The sequence below is a fragment of the Pteropus alecto genome, unplaced genomic scaffold, assembly GCF_000325575.1.
Source record: "Pteropus alecto unplaced genomic scaffold, ASM32557v1 scaffold28, whole genome shotgun sequence".
Lineage (NCBI taxonomy): Eukaryota > Metazoa > Chordata > Mammalia > Chiroptera > Pteropodidae > Pteropus > Pteropus alecto.
The window spans coordinates 1,182,310-1,204,751 of NW_006441063.1; the positions used below are offsets into that span (position 1 = coordinate 1,182,310).

General features: G+C 35.7%; 1 protein-coding gene across 1 annotated transcript in view; it reads right to left on the reverse strand.

Moving 5' to 3' along the window:
* Nucleotides 1–9,009: 9,009 nt before the first annotated feature.
* The window catches only part of ATP6AP2 (ATPase H+ transporting accessory protein 2), a 20,609-nt gene continuing 7,176 nt past the window's right edge, over nucleotides 9,010–22,442 (reverse strand). The window contains exons 3-9 of the mRNA XM_006918256.3: nucleotides 21,857–21,988; nucleotides 17,439–17,534; nucleotides 17,146–17,283; nucleotides 16,191–16,244; nucleotides 15,109–15,258; nucleotides 14,222–14,341; nucleotides 9,010–10,074 (exon numbers count right to left, since the gene is read on the reverse strand). Coding sequence (XP_006918318.1) covers nucleotides 9,883–10,074; nucleotides 14,222–14,341; nucleotides 15,109–15,258; nucleotides 16,191–16,244; nucleotides 17,146–17,283; nucleotides 17,439–17,534; nucleotides 21,857–21,988 — 882 coding nt within the window. The 3' untranslated portion in view covers nucleotides 9,010–9,882. The remainder of the gene's footprint in view (nucleotides 10,075–14,221; nucleotides 14,342–15,108; nucleotides 15,259–16,190; nucleotides 16,245–17,145; nucleotides 17,284–17,438; nucleotides 17,535–21,856; nucleotides 21,989–22,442) is intronic.

The following is a 22,442-nucleotide window of genomic DNA, read 5'->3' on the forward strand; positions in this document are numbered from 1 at the left end:
TTCTAGTACTTGTATGGTTTCCTTCTCTATTTTCCCAAATGGGTATCCTGTTGCCCCAACATTATGTATTAAAAAGTCCACCTTTGCCCAATGATTCGAGATGCCACCTTTATCATATACTAAATTTTCATATGAACTTCAGTCTATTTTTGGATTTTCTATTCTATTCCATTGGTTTGTCTCTTAATGCACCAGTACCATACTGTTTCAATCAGAGAGGCTTTGTTTTAATATCTGATAGAGCTAGTTCATCCATGTAACTTTCCCTTTTCAGTGTTTTCTTAGTTTTCCACATATAAACTTTAGGATCAACTTCTCCAGCTCCATAAAAATATTTTTGTTTTCATTGGGATCACATTAAATTGGTTAATTAACTTAGAACTGACATTCTTATGTTATTATAGTTGAATTCCATCCACCAAAAAGATATGTTGAAGTTCTAACCCCGGTACCATAGAATGTGACCTTATTTGGGAATAAGATCATTGCAGATGTAATTATGTAGTTAAGATGAGGTATTACTGGTGTAGGGTAGGCCTTTAATCCAATATGACTGTTGTTCTTATTAAGGAATTCAAGACTGTTAACAAATACAGCCTGAGTTTCCAGCCTGCTGGCCTGCCTCCACAACCACATGGACCAATTCCTTAAAATAAATCTGTGTGTGTGTGTGTGTATGTGTGTTATATTCTCTAGAACACACTGCTGACTAATATATGTGTTGTTTTCCTATTCAAAAAGATGTCTTATTTGTCAAGCCAATTTTTGTGTCTTTTAGGAGTGTTTCAAAGTTGAAACGTGTTTTCTATATACACGATTCTTAAAGGGCAGCCAAGCTAGATATAAAATTCTTGGCTTGCATTTTCTTTCCTTAGGTTTCTTAAAAATGCTGTTCCACTCTTACAATACTTTGTGTATTACTCTTGAGGTCTGATGCCAGGCAAATTTTCCTTTTCATATAAGAAATCTGACCTTTTACATGGGAGCTCTGAAGATCTTCTCTTTGTCTCTAATGTCTAAAATTTTATTAAGATACGTCTCAGAGTTGATAGAGTCAGGTCAGTTTTCTCAAGTATGTGGTGGATCCTTTCAATATGTAGATTTTTCTCATTTCTGGAAAGTTTCCTTGGATTCAAGATTTTAAAAATTAGGTCTCTTCCATTGCTGTTTTTCTTCAGGACTCAAATTATATCTACATTGGAGTTTTCTTGTGTATTTTCCATTTCAACCACTTTTTTCTCTGACCCTTTTTACTTTGTTATCTGCTTTTCATTTTCTTGGTTTTCCCCTTCATCTTTATGTGGTATCTTTTATTAAATTTTCATTTGAATCTATTCTCCCTTGGGTACCTTGTAATTTATTCATTTGAGATGGTTGTCTTTGACTTCAGTTTCTTTCCTGAGTTCAGTCAGCTCTCTTGAATTTCTACCTGTTTGTCTATTTCCATTCTTAGTTTTTACATTTCTGATTTTAAGATGTTTTATATTAAAAAACATATTTAAGTGTCTTTAATTCAGTTTGGATTTTTTATGGTTGGCTTTTATGGGGAGAATTTTTATTAGCTGATTTTTATTTTCTGTTTTCTTCTTAAAGTAGTTTTGCCTTGAGTTTAATTTTTTTCTACTTCCAAGGCATTTTCTAGATAGAGTTCCTAGTTAATAGCACCTTTTTCTTCTCAAAGAACAAATAGGGTTGTTGCCACAGCAGGTGGGAGTGGGGTGGAAGGACAGGCAGAGGCTCCACAGGGCCAGTGCTTCTGTGCTGTGGTAAAGGACCAGCTTTTAATTTTTAACTTCAAATCCGTTGTGGACCAGTATTTTTGTAAAGTACAATGAAAATAACTTTTTAATGACAAAAAATTACAAGTCCAATTTTATGATATTTAACAGATAAAATTGTATTTTTAATCAATATAATCAGAGGAAATGTATGAATTTATAAAAATTATGCATTCATTGAAAGTGAATATATAGGCAATTAATAATCACTATTATTTTCATAACTTTATCATTCCACAGTTGTAACTAAGTTATGAGTCAAAGCAATTCCCCACATTAAATGCCTATATGCACACTTTGAACAAAAACCATGTATATTAATAATAATTTAAAGTTTTAAATGTGGCAAATACACTTGGTTGCTTGTTAACTTATCTAATTGAGGTTGAATTGTTGATAGTGTTACATATAGGGGATGATATATAGCTAAACTGTTTCTATGTCTTATCTTAACATTTATACTAGAGAAACTAATTTCACAGAACTATGTTGACAGGAAAGAAAAGATATTTTAAAGTAATTCAGCAAGTTCAGGATATTCATTTTTAATTTTAATCCAAAATACAAGTGATGATTTATTCCTAAAATGTCTTCAAATCTTCATCCAGTTCCAACAATTTGTGATGTAAAAGTTAGAGTTAAATATAAATTCTAAATTTTATATACTTTTGGGTAACAGTTGGCAAACCAACCTTAAACTATCTCCCATTATGACATGGTTTTGTTGTGCATGACTAGGACACAGCTTGTTCTGTATATGACTCACCTTGCAAGCTTTACAACACCCAAACTGGTCTGTACCTTTTTTTAATAAGATGAGTCTATTGATCATGTTTTTGGAAATCATGTAATGTCAAATGGCTATAAAAATTTCTCAACACTGATCTCAATTTTTGTACTTATCACATTGAAGACTGATAACAACCTACAGACTGGTTCCAGTTTGCTGGCTGCTTTAATCAGCTCACTTGGTCCACTGGCAAGTTACTGGAATACTTCTTTGATCTTCAGGGATAGCTGAAGGTAAAGGGAACAGTAAAGGAGTAGTAGACACAAAACTTATAAGAACCAACTATGACCTTGTTATCTTTTGAAGCGAGAACATCTACCCCCCTAATTCCTTCCTTATTTTGTCATGTATTATGTTTATATATCCCAAATGATACCACTTTTTCTTTCCTTATCTGCCTCCCACCCATCTTTCTCTCCATCACATAAAGCTATCATAATAAAGGTATCACATAAAGGTGATTAACTTGAAAATTTAGTCCATAAATATCATGTGGTGCCAAAAAGTAAACAAGTACTCCAAAAATGATGGGGACATGTCAAAAGGACACAGGAACCAATGAAAGGTGTTCCAATTGGCCAAATCTAGGACAACTGAGTGACAAAATAAATGACAGTAATGGATTATAACACAGAGACAAAAACAAATATCCATGTTCATGTGATATAAATAATAGAATAGATAAATTAATGGGAGGGAAGAGAAAGCTCTTCTTTACAGAATTCCAATTAGTATAGAAGGAATAATGGAATGAGAAAATCATCATTCAGCATATTACTATTATTATAGTAATAATTATTTCAGGCCTGAATCATCAATGGATGCTAAAATGAATGGGTGAAAAAGGATGAAAGTAGGATATAAATATAGTCTTAAAGTACCTAATTACAAACAAAAAAATAACTTTACAGAGGAGAAACCTGGCAGGTACCACCTTAACCAGTTACCATCACCAAAATGAGACATACTGATATTACATACCTCCTGATAAAGATGCACTGAGATGGATACACCACTTCTGTGGTATTCTTTCCAAAAAATGCATAACCTAAATTTCATTATGAGCAAACATCAAACAAACTCAAACTGAGGGACAATCTATAAAATAACTGGCCGTAACTCTTTAAAGTGAACCGTCCCAAATTAAAGGAGACTAAGTAGACATGACAACTAAATGCAATGTGTGCTCCCGAATTAGATCTTGAGCCATTAAAAGATCATTAATAGGACAATTAAGATAATTTAACCAAAGTTTGTTACTAGTGTTTACAACCCAAGAAACTGGCTAGTATACAACAATAATGGTACAAAGATGGTTCTGAGCAGAGTTCCTTGAATTTAGTTCTGTTATTATGGTTTATATTAAGCATTCGCAAACCTTAGAACATGTTATCCCACTGAATGCTAAAATTTTTTTTCCAAACCTAGAGTAATACCATCCCCATTATATATATTAAACACTTTGATTCAAAGAGATTAAGGGATTTGCCCAGGATTATTTAGCAACTAAGCGGTGAAGCGGTGAACTGAATTCATCTGTATGACTCAGATCATTTTAATTACAGTGCTTCTTACTAATGGCCTTCTCCAACAACTGTTTTTTTTTTCCAAGAAACCATTGCATAGTCATTCTGTAATGAGAAGGCTGGAAACTTTGCCTAGTCTAAGGTTAGAAGGCTTGATGCCACCGCATGACTCACAATGGTCATTGACCCCAGTTCCTACATACTTTTGAAATTGTTGGTTTGATCATCCATTATAAAGGAAGTTTATGTCTTCCATATTATTTGGTACCAATGAAAATGGGTTGAGAATATAATTCATACAAATAAAAACGTAACAAAAGAAAAAAATCAATTCTATATTATTCTTAATAAAATTAGGCCATAAGCAGTATCTATCACATTTAAAATCTCAGATATTTTATAAACCCAGAATATTTTACAAATTAGACATAAAGTGATTAGGTTTTCTCTTTCAATGTCAGTGGAATAGACGGCCATGAGTCTGGCTTTCCTGCCTCTCACACATTGTGATTTATGTTCCTGAACAAATTAGACTTAATTTAAGAGCAAATCATCAGCAACAGGTATAATAATCTTGGCAGAACATTTATTTTAATTAATTGCTTTCTGTCTAATGTAGATAGAAGGATGCTGATGCCATTTACTCTATAAGGATTAGTGCTGTCGTGTAATTAATTTTTTTCTTCCCTTAGAACTTAAAGTCTCATCAGTTTTAAATTACAAAGGCATTGGTTTAGTTCATATTTAATCATAACAATCTAACTTCTATGGCAATGTTTATAGAAGAAACTTGTGAAAAAAAATGAATTTTAACCACTCTGCAGTATTATAGATTCCTGCTCCCCAAACATAAGGCCTGTTGGGTTCTTTGGGAGTCAGAGTGTTTTGGGGCTAGGCAGCTGAAAAACCGTCACCCCAGAAACTTGGCAGTGGGTAGCTGTGGAGAATACTTGAGTGATTTTTGAATGGTGTTGTTTTTCTTCCCTGGGGAGTTATCAGCTTCACTATTATTTATAGTCCAATGAAAGGCAAAAAGAAAACAAAAATTTCTTCTACTCCATGGATGCTTAACACTGTGTTTGTCAAAGATATCTTGCAGTAAATGATAGAAAACACAACTAAATAAACTCCATCTTCTCAAACCTGCCAACCTCAATGTTATTTAGAAATGATTTGATGATCTTTCCAAAGAGGGAGAAATAGCTAATACTAAACCCAAGTAGGATTCCCAGGGGCAGGGCAGCGTAACTCTCATACTAAAATAATATAACTACATCAACATGAAATTTTAAATCTTAATATGTCTTTTAAGAAAATTATAACCTTTAAGCCTTTACTTATTTAGATAGTCCTTCATATTTTAACCAATTAGTTGCTTATTCATTTTAAAAATGCTATAGGGAAATTTAAGCCTTTCCTACCTAAAGTCTGGTGTGAATTTATCATTCATTCTATATGAATTCAACAGGAGTGGTAATTAAAATGTCTACTTTTTATTTGGTACAATCTCAGGAGGCAGTGAGAATAAATAAATGTAAAAAAATGCATGAGGCTTCTGGTCAAGATGGCAGAATAAATAAATGCTGTGCTTACCTCCTCCCACAACCCCATCAAAATTACAACTACAGAACAAATCATCATTGAGAATTACCTGAAGTCTAGCTGAACAGAAGTCCTATAACTAAACATATATAGAAGAAGCTACATCAAGACTGGTATGGTAGGACAGGTGGAGATGCGGAACAGGCTGGTTGCACACCCACGTATGGCAGTTAAAAATTGAGAGGACTGTCTTGGTTGTGGAGGCACTCCCTGAGGAGCGACAGGTCCCAGCCACATACCAGGCTCCCCGGCTCAAGGTTCCAGTGCCAGGGAGAGAGGTCCCCATAACTTCCGGCTGTGAAAACCAGTAGAGATTGTGGCTGAGTGAGACGAAGGGCTACTGGAGTCCCAGGCATTCCTCTTAGAGGGCCTGTGCACATACTTGCTGACAAACTCACTCACTCTGAGCTCCAGTGCTGGGGCAGCAGCTTGAAAAGTACCAGGGACATACAAGGAGGAACTGAATTGTCTGGCTTCAGGGCGAGGGCTGGAAGGTCAGCTTTCTCCCAGATAAAAGTGTTGGCGGAAGCCATTGTTCCTTTGTTGAGCCCTCCCCCTACTGAGCCTGCAGGCATAGGTGGGCACCATATCTGAGTCTCCATCAACCTAGCTAACACTGTTCACTGTGCCTTGGTGATTCCCTGAGACCTTGCTCCACCCAACTTGCAGGCCCAGCCAAGACACTTCCAGTGGCTTTTCCATACAAATGGCCTGTCTTGGCTCATGCTGGAGACTTTCCTAAAATCTCGCAAAGGTTCACAAACCCCAAACAAGCAGCATCTGGCCTTGGCATGCGCTCTACCTCTTGCTAAGCAACCCCAAGCCCAGTACTAGTGGCAGCCAGCCTCAGTTCACAGTTTAGTCTCTCTCAGGTATCTCTAAGTCCAGCAATAGTGGCAACCATTTGCAGATCACTTTGTAGCTTATACTGAGTGGCCTTGGGAAGGGCACAGGCAGTGGCTAAACTTGGCCTGCACCAGATGCCCTCCTAAGAGGCCCCAGAACCAACATACCTGGTGGCCAGCTTCAGACTACACCAGAGCACCACCCAACCACTTCCATAAATGACATACCCAAAGGGCAGACTTGGCAGGCACCGGAGCCCCAATATAGCAAATCCTGCTCTGTAGGGTCAACCCCTGCACAATAGCTCTACTGTAGTCAAAGCTGGTCCTCACAACCAATCAGCCCGAGGGTCAATCCCTTCCGTTGATGTGCAAACAACAATCAAGGCTCAACTACAATAGGTTGGCATAGACAATCCATACGAGGGACACACCTGGTGACTAGGGAGACAGGCACCGGGCCCCATAGGACATCTACTACATAAGGGCACTCTACCAAGACTGGGAAACATAGCAGCTCTACCTAATACATAGAAAGAAACACAGGAAGGCAGCCAAAATGAGACAAAGAAACATGTCCCAAGTGAAAGATCAGAACAAAGCTCCAGAAAACTAAACAAAATGGAGATAAGCAATCTACCAGATGTAGAGTTCAAAAAGCTGGTTATAAGGAAGCTCAATGATCTCAGTGAGAAGTTCAACAAAGAGGCAACAAAAAAATGAAGATAGAAAACATTTAAAAAAACAATCAGAAATGAAAAATGCAGTAACTGAAATAAAGAATATATTAGAGAAAATCGACAGTAGATTTGATGAAGCAGAGGATCGAATCAGCAATTTGGAAGATATCAGAAAACACCCACTCAGAATAGCAACAAGAAAAAAGAATCCAAAAAATGAGGATAGTTTAAGGGGCCCTGGGACAGCGTCAAGCCTACCAACATTTGCATCATAGGGGCACCAGAAGGAGAAGAGAGAGCAAGGAATTGAGAACCTATTTGAAGAAATGATGAAAAACTTCCTCAACCTGGTGAAGTAACTATACTAGGAAGCACTGAGAGTCCCAAACAAGATGAACTCAAAGAGGTCCACACCAAGGCACATTATAATTAAAATGCCAAAGGTTAAAGACAGAGAGAATCTTAAAAGCAGAAAGAGAAAAATAGTTCGTTACTTACAAGGGAGCTCCCATGAGAATGTAAGCTGATTTCTCAACAGAAACTTTGCAGGCCATAAGGAATTGGCATGAAATATTCAAAGTGACAAAAAGCAAAGACCTACAACCAAGATTACTTTACCCAGCAAAGCTATCATTGAGAATCAAAGGACACATAAAGAACTTCCCAGACAAGAAAAAATTTGAGTTCATCACCACCAAACCAGTATTATAAGAAATGTTAAAGGGAGTTCTTTAAAAAGAAAATGATAAAAAATATGAATAATAAAATGGCAATAACAACATATCTATCAACAATTATTTTATGTAAATGGATTAAATGCTCCAATCAAAAGACATAGGGTCACTGTATGAAAACAAGGCCTTTACATATGTTGCCTACAAAAGACTCACTTCAGATCAAAAGACGCACACACAGAGCGAAAGTAAAAAAAAAATAATAATAAAAAACTGGGTAGCAATACTTATACTAGGCAAAACAGATTTTAAAACAAAGGCTATAACAAGAGACAAAGGACCTAATAATTCCACTTCTGGGTTTTAGCCGAAGAAACCCAAAACACTAATTTGAAAAGACATATGCATCTATATAGTCATTACAGCATTGTTTACAATAGCCAAGATATGGAAGTAACCTAAGTGTCCATCAATAGATGAATGGATAAAAAGTGGTACATATATACAATGGAATATATTCAGCCATAAAAAGGAATGGAATCTTGCCATCTGTAACACGGATGGACCTAGAGGATATTATGCTAAGTGAAGTAAGTCACACAGAGAAAGACAAATACCATATGATTTCACTTATACGTGGAATCTAAAAAACAAACAGAAAAAAACGAAGCAAACTCATCGATAAAGTAACATTTTGATGGTTGCCAGATGGGAGGAGGATTGGGGAGATGGGTGAAAAAGGGGAAAGGATTAAGAAGTACAAATTGGTAGTTACAAAATAGTCACGGGAATGTAAAGTATAGCATAGGAAATATAGTCAATAATGTAATAACTATGTATGGTGTCAGATGGGTCTTAGATTTATCGGGTGATCATTTCGTGAGTTACATAAATGTCTAATCACTATGTTGTACACCTGAAACTAATATAATATTGTATGTCAACTGTAACTGAAAAATAAAAAAAACATTTAAAAAATAATGTAACCAGAAAATAATAAAACAATAAAAAAAGCGCAAAACCATTTGTATAATGAAAACAGTCAATTCTGACTAAATAAAACCCTGTTAGGGTTTTACAATATAAAATAGATTTAGTATTGAAATGACACAAATTTGGAATCATTAACTTTATTTGTGACTCTTTATAGACATTGGTCCACTTCCACATGAAAAGTAAGGAGCATCTACTTTCACTTAATATTCTATAGAATGATGTACCACAAACCATAGTAACTTACACAGTGGGAAAAGTTAACTGAAATAAAAAGATTTTTATATTCATGCCCCAAGATGTCCCCCAAATGTTTGTTTTTATGTGTATAATTATGAATATCTGTAACTTCACAAAGCTAGTTTCTTCTGAGATCAATGTAGTATTTTTAATACCCACACTAGACCATCCAGATCACCAAACTTTCAGAAGAGGTTAAAAAAACAGCTATCCTCTGTCAATCAGATGCAGTTCCAAATCAAAGTGACTGTATACACACACTCATAGTTGAGGGCTGTGCTAAGTGAAAACCATTTCTCGTTTCAGAGATATTTACATCAAATTAGGACATTTACAAATAGTTCATAGTACACAATAGCCCAAATATCATTTAAATCTGTCCTGTGTAAGGAAATTAAGCATTCATAAGTGCCTCTAACAAATTCAGTGCATTTTCCTAACATAAATAACACAAGCTATTCTAAATGTTTTACATTTATTTCAGTGCATTATTTCCAAATATTAAATGGAATGAAATTATATTAAATGGTTATATCATAATATTTGAGGATATTATGGAATTTATATCACACAAATCAATTCACATCAATACCATAATTCACTCTAAAACAACTTCACAAGCACACACAAAACTGAGAACAAAATTTACTTCTTTAAAAAATTTAAAGTATACTATCTACTTTAAACTACACTAAAGATTTATTTTAAGAAAACAATTTCCAAACCCCTTTTCTAAGTTAGGCATAAGGAAAGTTCAATCCATTCGAATCTTCTGGTTTGTCATCCTATAAATGATGCTATCATATCCAGGATCCATGTTCCAAATATTGTAAGAGGTGATAATCACAGCCAAGGCCAAGGCGATCATTATCCAAAGTACCATATTGAAAACCACTGGATACTCAAAATTATACTTATATGCAAGGTTAAAGGGACTTGGTGGGTTCTACAATGAAGAAAAGAAAGAAAATCAAGAGGGAAGATAGAAAATTATCCCAATGTAGTAGATACGATTCATTTACTAACAAATTTATTCATAAGTGGCATAAGTGTTTATACTAGGAGCAACCAAGAAAGAGAGCCTTCATGGAGAAGATAATATGCAATGGTGGTGAAATATAAACCAGATCAATTGCTTGAGAAAATTTGGCAATACCAATAAAGTTGAAGGTATGCGGTATGCATGTCCTATGATCCAGCAAGTTCATACCCTAGGGAAAACTTCTATATGTGTACCAAGAGACATGGACAAGGATGTCCATCAAGGAATGGATAATTATGGCACAACACATAGCTGTAAAATGACTGAACTACAAGCTATGTTTATCAGCTTGCGTGACTCTTAATACTGAGCATAAAACACTGACAAATGCATATAGTATGATTCCATTTATATAAAATTCAAATAACAGGCAAAACTAAACACTGTTTACGGATAAGTATGTTATGTAATCAAACTGTAAAAAAAAGCAAAGGAATGATTAACATAATATTCAGGACAGCAATTACCTCTAGACGGGGAGGGTAGAGGGTTAAGACAGAGGGAGCTCCAGAGAAACAAGTATTCTCTTCAGGTGTATAGTGTTAAAATTCTTTTTACTCTTTAAATTAACTAGTATTACATGTTATATACAGTCATATGCTGCTTAACGACATTTCAGTCAATGACAGACTGCATTTACAACTGTGGTCCCATGAGATTGTAATGGTGCTAAAAAATTCCTGTGGCCTGGTGATCTCGTAAGCCCTCTTAACATTGTAGCACAACACATTACAACTGTCTACAGTATTCAGTACAGTAACATGCTGTCTAGGCTTGTAGCCTAGGAGCACTAGGCTATATCATATAGCTTAGGTGTGCAGGCTATACCATCTAGGTTTATGTAAGTGCACTCTATGATGTTTGCACAATGATGAAATCACCTAACAATGCATTTCTCAAAACATATCCTCATTGTTAAGTGGCACATGATTGTATTTATATTTATCTACTTAAAATTGTTTTTTTTTTTTAAATTTCAGAAAGGAAAATAAATGATGGTTCAGTCAAGCACATCTTTGTCCTGAAGAGAGATCTCTGGGCCTTGGTGGGGGCGGAGTTGATTCCAGGCCTGTGCAAAGGCATCGAGAAATGTAATCCCTTCTGGCAAAGGCAGTGTTTAGGAAACTTAGTTCATTTTGGCTAGAGAATAAAAAAAAAAAAGGTAGGGAAATAGCAGGAGTTGAAGCTAGAGGCAGGGAAGCTATAGAGAATCTGGCCTTCAGCCTATGGGCAACAAGAAGCCACTGACCAAATTTCAGTCAGGAAGTAACATGATCAGGTTTGTCTTAAGAAAACTTTGATGACCATGTGTAGGATGCATCTGGGAAGGACAGGCTGGGAAGAAGGGAGCTGAGTTAGTGAGCTGGGAGAAACGAGGGCAGGGGGACTGGCAGTGAGTACAAAGGAGAGACTATAACCCCACAGCCCCAGCACCTGGCGTGCTGCAAGCACTCAGTGTTTCCTTAAACCCTTGCCTCTCTTTAAGCTGAAGGAAAATAAGTGATTTCAACTGAAGAGGATGGCTATACAGACATGTACATTTACATGCAGGGAGCTCAGAATTGAGAAAACGTTAAAGGATTTTGCCCTTGAGAGACCTCTCTCTCTCTCTCTCTTTTTTTTCTTTTTAAGAGATTTCACCCTTGTACCTGTTTCAGGTGCTCGAAGTGATAGAGATGTTTTGGGACCCTTTCCCCAGTAGGTATAAGGAGTGACAGAAAGATTAAATAATGCATAGGGCTCCAGCACTTTTTTTTGGTAAATGAGTTCTTTTCACACTCATTCTCAGTCTACATTCAGTAAATTTTAGTATATTTATAGAGTTGCAGTCATCACCACAATCTAATCTTTAGAAGGTTTCATCACCCTAAAAAGAAAGCTCAAGCTGAAAGTCTTTTTTCTCTGTGAAGCAGATGAGACTATCAGTACAGAATTGAGGGGCAGACAAAGAGAGATGAAAGTTGACAACAGGTAGTGAATCAGAAACTGGAGGTATGGACAGAATAGAATCCCAGGAACATCTAGCAACCTCCCATTTCAAAGTGTTCATTTCGGTCTATTAGGTTTAACAAAAAAGAAATCCTAAATTTTAGATTATACATGTAAAATGTTAATTCATTACCTTATAGGTAAAGAAAATCCAGTGACATCACCTGAGTCTTGCTCCTCACCACATGTACAATAATTTCAGAAACCACTTTCTAATAAATGCAACTTATCCCTTACAGTAGCTAATTCATAAATTCGACCTGATGCCTCTGAGAATACAAACTGATTCAGCTCTGTAAAACTGGTTTGTCAAACTCCCCAAACAAGAGTAACTTGTTGAAACTGCTGCACTTCTCTCTGGAGTCACCTGACATAAACTACCAGGCCTAACGTGGTCAATGTTGAAAGAATCTAGTATTTAAAAGTCTCTCATTTTTTGTGTTGAAAAAAAAAAAAATAAATAAAAGTCTCCCATTAATTCAAATCTGTATCTTGTTCTTTTTCTTTGTTTGACTCCTCTGTTATCTTTTTAATCAGTTAAAATGGTTATTTTATGGCCTATACCCATATTCTATTACTTGAAGTTCCTGGAAGTCTAATTCTGCCATTTGATACTTTAGCTACCATGCACTCATGGTAGATTGGCTCCACCTGTGTCTTACAATGTTCTGAGCTCACATTTGGGGAGACTAACTGTAGGGGGTCCCCTCTCCACCAACGCTTGTGTGGACGGTATATCTTGCCAGAGAAGTTTTATATTTACTTCTGCTGGGCATCACAGGTCTTATCACTCTAGAACCAGAGTATGAGGGTATGTGTTTATTTCTTGGCCTGGGGCTTCCTGGGACTTGCAGGTAACAAAATGGAGCTTCAAACTCACACAGAGGTGGTCCTGCAGTTCAGAATTCCCTAGGAGACATTCCCACTCCCAGTACCTACTGTGACTACACAAAGCTTAAGCTGCTTTTTAGACTCCCTTTATTGGTGGGCAGACTTGTTTTCTAGTCCACCCTCTTAGGACATAGTCCTTTCAGGGTCCCAGCTTTATATGGAGGTGTCAGTTCCACCCTCTTGCCACATTCAGATACCAAAGACCTTGTTTCCAGTCTCTTGGTAACCCAACTAGAAATGTCCCTAGGGGCTGCCTGCTTACTACACAATTTTCAAGTTCCTCTACTTTATTTGCTTAAGAATTCCCCTTGCTTACTTGAGCAATCAACTATGCACTCACAAATGTATTTATTTTTATCCAGCATTTCTGGATGCTCTATAGTAGGAAAATTTTTCGGGTTGTCTACCCTGACATGGTCCTTTCACTCCAATTTAGAGTGAAACAATCCCAAAGCAGTTATGTCTAAATTATCTTGAACAGGAATTACCTTTGATGGTCTTATGCAAAGTCCCACCCTGCGATCAGTAAAACTGAGCAAGGTATGGATTGCATACCAAGGTATGGGTGCAAAGGGGAGTGTCTATGAATGATTGAGAATCTGCTCCAAGAGATGAGGCCAACTGTAAATAATGTTCTTGGCCTCATGATGTTCTGAGGTAGCCACAGTGCTACTCTTGTATATGTGAATGTATACACACATGCACACACATACACATTCGACTATGGCCATCACCTTTGTTATAACACTCTAAAGGATTAAAATCAAAGCAAGATCCAAGCCAAAAATTGGAGAAGTAAATCAAATTATAAAAAGTGCACACAGTGGATTTTGTGCTGTACCACAAAGACAATGTACCTACCTCTTGGAAAAGCAGAGTCTCCAGGCTAAGAGAGCCACACCACTCCCTCACATTAACTTCTGATGTTTCCTTGTAATACCAATATTTGAATTATCTTATCGGCTTTGACAGATTTACTTTTATCCCTAAAAGAACTAAGCATCACTGGCAAAATACATATATCCATGTGAATAAAAAATCTGTTTTAACTAAAACTGTTTTTTAGACTTACTGACTGCTCATTCATGCTGCCCATAGGTGATAGAGCTTTTAGTGGGGTTTTTAAAAGTTAATTTCACAATTTTAAAGCAAGATCTAAAAATTTACTTACCTCTTGTTTTGCCTCAAGGATAGTCCTTGTCTTCCTCACAAGGGATGTGTCGAATGATCTGACAGTCACTAGCTCTACCACTGCATTCCCACCATAAAGACTATACATGTCATCTGCAAACTGAAGTTATTGACATCTCTATGAATCTTAAATATATATTTATTGAAATTATTTGTAAAGCTTCTGTGCACCAACCAGAACATATACTTACCTATTGGCTCATGAAATACACTGTCTTAAAATAGGCAAGTCTTAAAGGTTCTGATTGTTAAAATATTCAAAAACTGTTAAGCTTCAACATACAAATGTTCAAAATAAAATTAAGAAGAGCCTGGATTTGTTGGCATATAAATTGAGAGAAGGAAATTAGGAAAGGGAAATGGAGGAAGAGTTGCAAGTGAGTAACTTCAAGAGCAGGAGAAAATGATCATTTATTATGTATCTACTAAATGTCTGGTACTGTGCTAGGTGTTCTTTAATTATTTCATAGTGTTTAATGGGGACAAAATTTCAGTTATGATGAAAGTTCTGGCGATGGACGGTAGTGATAGTAGCACAAAAATGTCAATGTACTTAATGTCACAGAACTGTATACTTAAAAATAGTTAAAATGGTAAGTTTTATGTACATTTAACCATGATAAAAAAAAAAACTATTGTGTTCTATTGTGCTGGAGTTATCCATCATTTCCTATGCTGCCTCTGCCAGCATTAGAGACATCCCAACATACACCTTTGACCTGCCTTATACGTGGTCACTAAAATCATAGGTCCTCCAAAGAAGGTGAGCAAGACTTCAATCAACAGTATTTCACTAGGCAAATGTTTTCCATTAAGAAGCTAAAAGTGAAATGGTCATACTCCAACCCCTTTTACCCCATAATTTACCTTTTGCAGAGCGTCAACAAGGATCTTAGAAGCATCTCTGAATTGTTCAGAGTCTTCCCCATAATGTTTCCCAATTTCATCCAAACCTGCCAGCTCCAGTGAATATAAATCAGGAGAATGATCCTTGGCTAGATGCTTATGTCGAGACAACTTAGGAGAATAACAAACAAAAGGAAGTGAATAAAGTAATTTCAAATATGACCAGTTGAAGTTTTATGCCTAATTAAACTAGGCTGAATAGAACCACACCAGTGTGTCATCATATACAAATAATCTAAAATGGTGGCAAACAGAGCTGGTTTAAATGGGAGTTTCCAATAAAACAAATCCAGCATAAATCTCTTTTTAAAGTGCAATTATAGGGCTCCCTAAGTATTTAATAAAAGCTTTTTAAAAAAAATTCCTTCGTTTAAAAACTTCAGATATGGCCCAGGGTATAAAAGAACAGATGGTTGGACCAGTCTGATCCCAGAACATGAACCATTGATGCTGAGACCAGAAACCTCCCACATGCCCTCCTGGACCACCTCACCGGCCCCTAGCACTATGCTTCCAGATTCCCGAACCAACCACACTAAAAAAAGAAAAAGTTTGGGCAACAACTTCAGTAGCTAGCAAATAGGTAAGTTTTTCTATTTCAGTCACATGAGGATTTAAAAAAAAAAATCATTCACCAAAACAGAAAAAATACCCTTCAGGCAGATTTATTCCCTTCCTCACTTGGTCAACAGCATTATTAGTCCAAACTGTTATTTCTATTTTAGGTATAGGAGTCAAGTCTTAATGTCTGACAAGTAATCAACAGCCAAGTCAGGGCTGCAGCTAGGGTGGCCCACCCTAGCACTGTATTCTTGGAAGATATATTTACTGTCTCCTAAGAGTAGAAATGTAAAATAATTTGACTGTAACATGAGATGAGTTCAAAATTCCAATACCACCACTAATTCCTCAACTTTCATGGGATTGTAAATTCAAGACATACTTGATGAAACTTTTCAATTGGTTTCACTATCAAAGATTCTCTAGAAATGTCTTTTGCAACCAAAATAAATGGAACTGAAAAATTAGAGCAGCCTATTTACCAAACTTGAAATATCATGTAGAACTTGCAGTTCAGAAAGAAAGAGCAGATCAACCTGCAGAGAACAAAAAGAAATGAGCATTACTTTAAATGTGCATCAGAGACTTGTATTTGCCATTTATCAAGTAAGGCAGAGGATATTACAAATTTTAAGCATGTAGGTGAATTTATGCAACAATTGTCCTTCATTTGGTAGGTTCGTTTCAATTGAAAATGCATATAAAACATTATTTTCCAATAGAAAGGTGATAGGTGATGGTCATTTCCCAGCACAGTGACTACCACTCAATAGCCATACTTCCAATAAACCAATGATAAAGCACCCAAACTCTACAGTGGTTTTCCCTCAGTGCATCAGAATATTCTGGTGCACTGTAGCGAGGTCCTGCCAATGGCCCAGTCTACTCACATCCCTTGAATTTGTTCCACATTGGATAAGAAGACGGTAGTACTGGTCAATCATAGTAGGTAGAGGGGAGGGGGCCAGAAAGGTGGCATGCAAAGGTGGCATGCCATGTGGTTTAGAGGGTACATGTGTAGGTGGTGAAGCTGACAAACAGGAGTCAAAAGTAAGGGCGGGTCCCTCCCTTGAATGTACTGTCAAGAATGAAATAGACAAATGAGACAACACTTCAGAAGTGGGAGTGAATGATGGAGGCTCCAATATTATCAGATCCACACAGCTCCACCAGCCACCAAGTAAATACTGTCATTTCTGGTTTGTCCAGATTAACTGGTGGCAACCTTCACACTAGAATGTAATACTATTTACTACTACAGCTCAACTCACAAAAATATGAGATTCATAAAACAATTACACTAAAGGAAAGAAGAATCTACTCCAGCAATAAATTTGCAAAACTTTTCATTTTCTAAAATGTCATTTGCTCTAAAGTCAGGAACACAAGAAATGGAAAACCAGAAATGATATTAATTCACTCAATAACTGTACTTACTTCATTGTTCCTACTCAGAGAATTGAGGGGAAGTGCATTGAGAATGGAATTTTCTTGAAACAGGCGATTGCGGAGCTGTCGTAACGTTACTGAAAGATCTTCAAAAACTGAGTTTGCCTTTCCCACCATATACACTCTCTGCAAAAAGAATTAAAAATTTTAAGTTATGTTTTACCGATTAATTCCAATATACAGAGGTCTGACAGCATTTTTCATAAAAATGGTTTTAAATTTCTATTAAATAATGAAAGCTTATTTTTTAAAGCATCTTAAATAAAAACTGTATTACTTACTTCCTCACTGGGAGCCAACTGCAAAACTACAGGAGTTTCTTCAGAAAATAAGGAGTGAATGGAATTTGCAACACTGTCGAGACTAAAAGGAACTGCCTGAAATTTAAGAGTAAGACCTTAATTATTATCTGAACCAAAGTGGGAAGAAAAATCTTTCAGATAGTATTAAAAAAGGAAACTTAAAAAAAAAAAAGCAACAGCATTTTCTATGGAAATTCAAAAGACCCAAATTACATCCAAACTGAAAGAGCCCTTTTGAGGGTACAGAAGATCAAACAGCCTCCTAGTGGGCCAAATGGAGTGTGTGTCTCCCAATGTGGTAAGTAGGAAATAACATGCAAACACAAAGGATGTAACACTATCTTGCACAAACCATCATTTTCTGGTGGCCATTCGTGTATTTTATGCAGCAATACATTTGGTTTCAATATCAATTAATTAATTAATTATAACATAATACAATGAATACATATTCTACAATTAAGTATTAACTTGCATTTGAGGTCAGAAGAATCTGAAGAATTAAATTTAGTTGAAAGAGAAATAGACCTAATTTTTCATTTTAAAATTTAAAAAATGTTTAATTAGAGGTATGATTTGTCTTCAGACAGACTGAAGACCCTAAGATAAGGCATAAAGTATGTCACAGAATTTTGAAGCCTTTTTCTTAGGACCACATGATGATGATATTAAACTGAAATAACCAACTGTGGTAAAACCTACTTTTTTTCTTGAATTTTTATTAAAGTATAACATACATATAATATAGTACACAAATCTTGGGGTAACAGCTCAAGAAATGTTTACAAATGGATATGCTCATATAAGCCAACCAGATCAAGACAGAATATTAACAGCACCCTAAAAGCCACCCCACCCACTTCCTCTACCCGCTAGGGTAACCAAAATTCTGACTTCCATCCTCAAAGATCTGTTTTTGCTCCACATTATTTTTAACAATAAATTACAATAATTTTCTCCTCAAAAATTATTTTATTCTCAGTATTATTGTATTAAAATAAGCAGTATAGTAGTAGTGGTTTTGTTTTAATGGAGATTTCTTACAGTGTTTTTTTTTTCTAGTTAATTCCCTTTACTAGTAAAAGGTTCATGTTTATAAGTAGCAAATTAATACTAACATGGTATAGGCAGAATTAATGTGATTATAGAAATTTTACTGATGAAATCTCACCATCAAAATTAAGTTTCTCAATTTCATACTATGAAAGAAAATCAATTTTTACTCTTACTCAAGATGCATATTAACTCTTTCCAAAATTCTCTTAAAATGAGTTAATGAGTGAAGAAGGAGAAAGACTCCAAACTTGTAAAAGCATACTGTCACTAGCTCCCTGAGTCAGCCATAAGACTTCTCTTTTTGCAATCACACAGTTCACCTCCTCAGGCTTTGGAGGGAACACAACAACATGTAACATAAACTCTCCAGCTTCATTTCACCTACTGAAATGGCACTTGTGGCAGAGAAGTTGAAGATCAAAGGTAACACCTCCCTAGCAATCAAATTAGAGAAACTATTGAGTCAGATGAGCACCAAACTGTGAAGGAAAAGAAAAAAATTATACAGATCGCTAAGCTCAAAAAGGAAAAAGCTCAGCTACTTAAAATCTAGTGATTGTTTTCTATCCTTATAAGTATATGCATTGTTTGGCCTGGAGAAAATGGAATTTCTGTATCTGTATGACTTGAAATTCTAATGAAAGCAGCTAGCTAATCAAATAGAAGCTTCATTAAGTGGAATTCCAAGACATTCTATTAAAAAAAATATATTTTGTGGGTTTTGTCCTCTGAGCCTTCTATCTCACTCACCACCTACTGCCACGAAAAGTATTAGGAGCAATCAGTCAGGGTCAAGCAATAACAGGCGCTCTTTTCACAGCTTCTACACATATAAAATGAGGCTAATCTGTTTTAAAATGTTTAGTTTTGGACTGTATGCTAATGAAAATCTTAATAGCATTTTGGATTTTTATATACTTATTTTAAAGGGATCTGCCACAGTGATTTACACAGAAATCACGTAATCACATAATCTTGTGAAAATTTTTAAAAATAATTTTTACAAATCTGCCTTTCGATTTTGATTTTTCCCTTTCTTCCTTTTACTCTGAATTCTTCTGGTTTCTTTAGTACATTAATTTCCATCTTTTAAATTGTCTAACATGTGCATTGGAAGGCTATAAATTTCCCTTTTCTTAACACTTTAGCTGCACCCCAGAATTTTTTAAATATATGGTACCTTCATTGATATTCGGTTCTGAATAATTTTGAAAATTCCACTGTAATTTTCTCCTCAATCCATTAATTATTTAGCAGTGCATCAATTCCAACTATCTTTTCCTGTTGACTTAAATTTTTTTTCAAAAATTATATAGAAAAAAAGTTATGTATACAAATGGTTTAAGGAGACAAATAGTTTTCTATAAGACTTTTTATGAAAAATAAGTTTGCCCCTCCCCTCATTTCCCATTTCTCTGAAGTCCTCACTTTCAAATCCTTTGTTTCCTTTTTCTGTTACCACCATCTCTAAATAATATGGTTATATTACTACATCTTGGTTTTTCAATTTTAGACATTATCTATTTATTGTCAAATACAGAAAATGAGGATTTAGCTCTCCCACGTCACCAACCACAGTCCCATCTCCTGCCCCATACATGCATTCTTTTTATTTCTCTCCACCCTTCCAAAAGTTCTATCATAATTTTCATTGGATCAATATTATTTCATTATTATGACTATGTAAACAATATTGTCAGCTTAGCCTTATACTATACAAATTACTGCTTTTCTGTTCTTGCTCTTTGACCTCTAATGGCAACAGATAAGAAATCTGCTATCATTCTACTCTCATTCCTTTGTAATGACAATGTCTTTCCTCTGAAAGCTTTTAAGATTTTCAGTGTCCTTATCAGTTCTTCAATTTTACTATGTCTAGGTGGTGATTTGGCTTTAGGCTACTGAGTGTTCAACGTGCTTTAAACCTAAAAAGTCATACATATATATATATTTTTTACCATTTCCAAATACGTTTTTAAGGTATCATTTTGTTATTGTGTTTAGATTTAACTGCATTGTGGTCAGAGAGGGTGGTTTATATGATACAGATTCTGTATTATTTGCTGAGATCTGCCTCCTGGCCTAGTACATAGCTGTTTTATTCTAAGCATGTCATGTGTGCTTGGAAATAATCTATACTAGACCACAGGAAAGTCTGAAAAAATTTCCAAAAAATCAGCATCATACAGACCAATCTTACAATGCAATAAAATTAGAAATTGAAAAATTAAAAATGATTTTAAAAGAACCCACACATTAAACACCTCTAAATAACTCATGGGTTAAAGAAATCACAATATAAACGATGAAATATTTAGGAGTGAATATCAATGAAAGTACCACATATCAAAATGTCTTATAGCTGCCTCACAGTTTCTATCCCTTTCTTTAACTCTCACAATTTTAATGTATGTATTTTTAAATCTCTTTGAGACTAGTCTATCATCTGTAGTTCTAGAGGGATGAATTGTTTGTTATACCTACTTGGCATTTTTCTTCCAAGTGCTTTGTAAATCTGACTCAGTCAAATTTTTTTTTTTAACCAAAGGAACCCTACACTGTGGAGGTATGTCCATATGGGGTGTGTCCTGTAAATGTGGAGCACAGCACAAGCTTGTAGTTCTGATTTTTTAAGGGGAATCTAAGGGTCCCACAGCCCTTAGATTCCCCTTAAAAAAGGATGAGAGTCAGTTCCTCTGTGGTGGCCCTAGTCCTCCTTTCAAGAATAAGAGTATTTTGCAGACCCTGGCTTTCTGTAGCGAACACAATTCCAGCTTTAGCTCCTGATCACAACTCTGGCTTTTGAGTTTTCTATCCAAATCTGGCACCTGGTATGTATCCTTTCCTTGCTTTCACATTTAGTTATACATGTGAAACTGTTTTGGTGACTTCTATATGCTTGCAGAAGAAGGAGGGCCTCTCACAATAGCTCAGTTACCCTTACTCCTTGAAGACCTAGTGAAGGAGTAAGTGAGCCAGCCAAATAGTCTCCAGTCTCCTTCTTACACAAAAATGCAGTAAAAATCCAAAGGGAAAGTAATAAGATAATGCCCAAGAAAATGTCAGCCACATACACTCTCAACTAGTTTCTTTTTTTCGATCCTCTATTCTGAGAGTGAGGCAATTTATATACCTCTTACCTTAGAAAGTACTCCCATCCATAGGAAATGGACAAGTCTCAATAAACTTATAATCACCATGTAATTTTTTAAAAAATAAATTGTGTTTTACTTATCAGTGAATAAAAAAAAGACAAGAGAAGTATGCTTAGAACACAATTCACAATGACAGCTGACGAGACAAATTAAAAATGCAAACCTTTAACTTTTTACAATACTCACATTCTCCAAAGGGTATGAAATGGCACTGCCTGGGGGTAGAGCGAGTTTGTCCACTCCCTTCACCATCACCATAACGGTAGCCCGAGGACGATGGAATAGGTTACCAACTGCAAGTCCTGGCCAAGAAAGATCCTAAACATGGAAAAGCGTGAAAGGGTGCTTAATTATCAACTGAGGAAACCATGCCCCAGAACATCTAATAAGCAGAGTCAGGGGGTTCTGGGATGATACTGGCAATGAAAATTCCCAGGTAGAACAAATGTTTTATTTAAGGCAGTAATTGTAATCTCTTAATCAAGGATGCAGATTTCTACCTTTCTCATTTTTTTAAGCTTCTACTGATTTGAACAATAAAGTCGTAAGTCATGTCAAACTTTTGATGGAAAAAAGCAGGCAAGTAAACAAAACAAAGGCACTTTACAAATTCCAAATTACAAAGTATTCTTGTCTTCATATAACCATGGACATTTTCTTCCTTCATCACTGTTTGCCCTGATTTACAGCATCACTTTTCTCTTTCACAATGACATGGCAAGACTCATTAAAACGTTCTCTTTAGACTAAGTTCTTTATAAATAAAACAAAA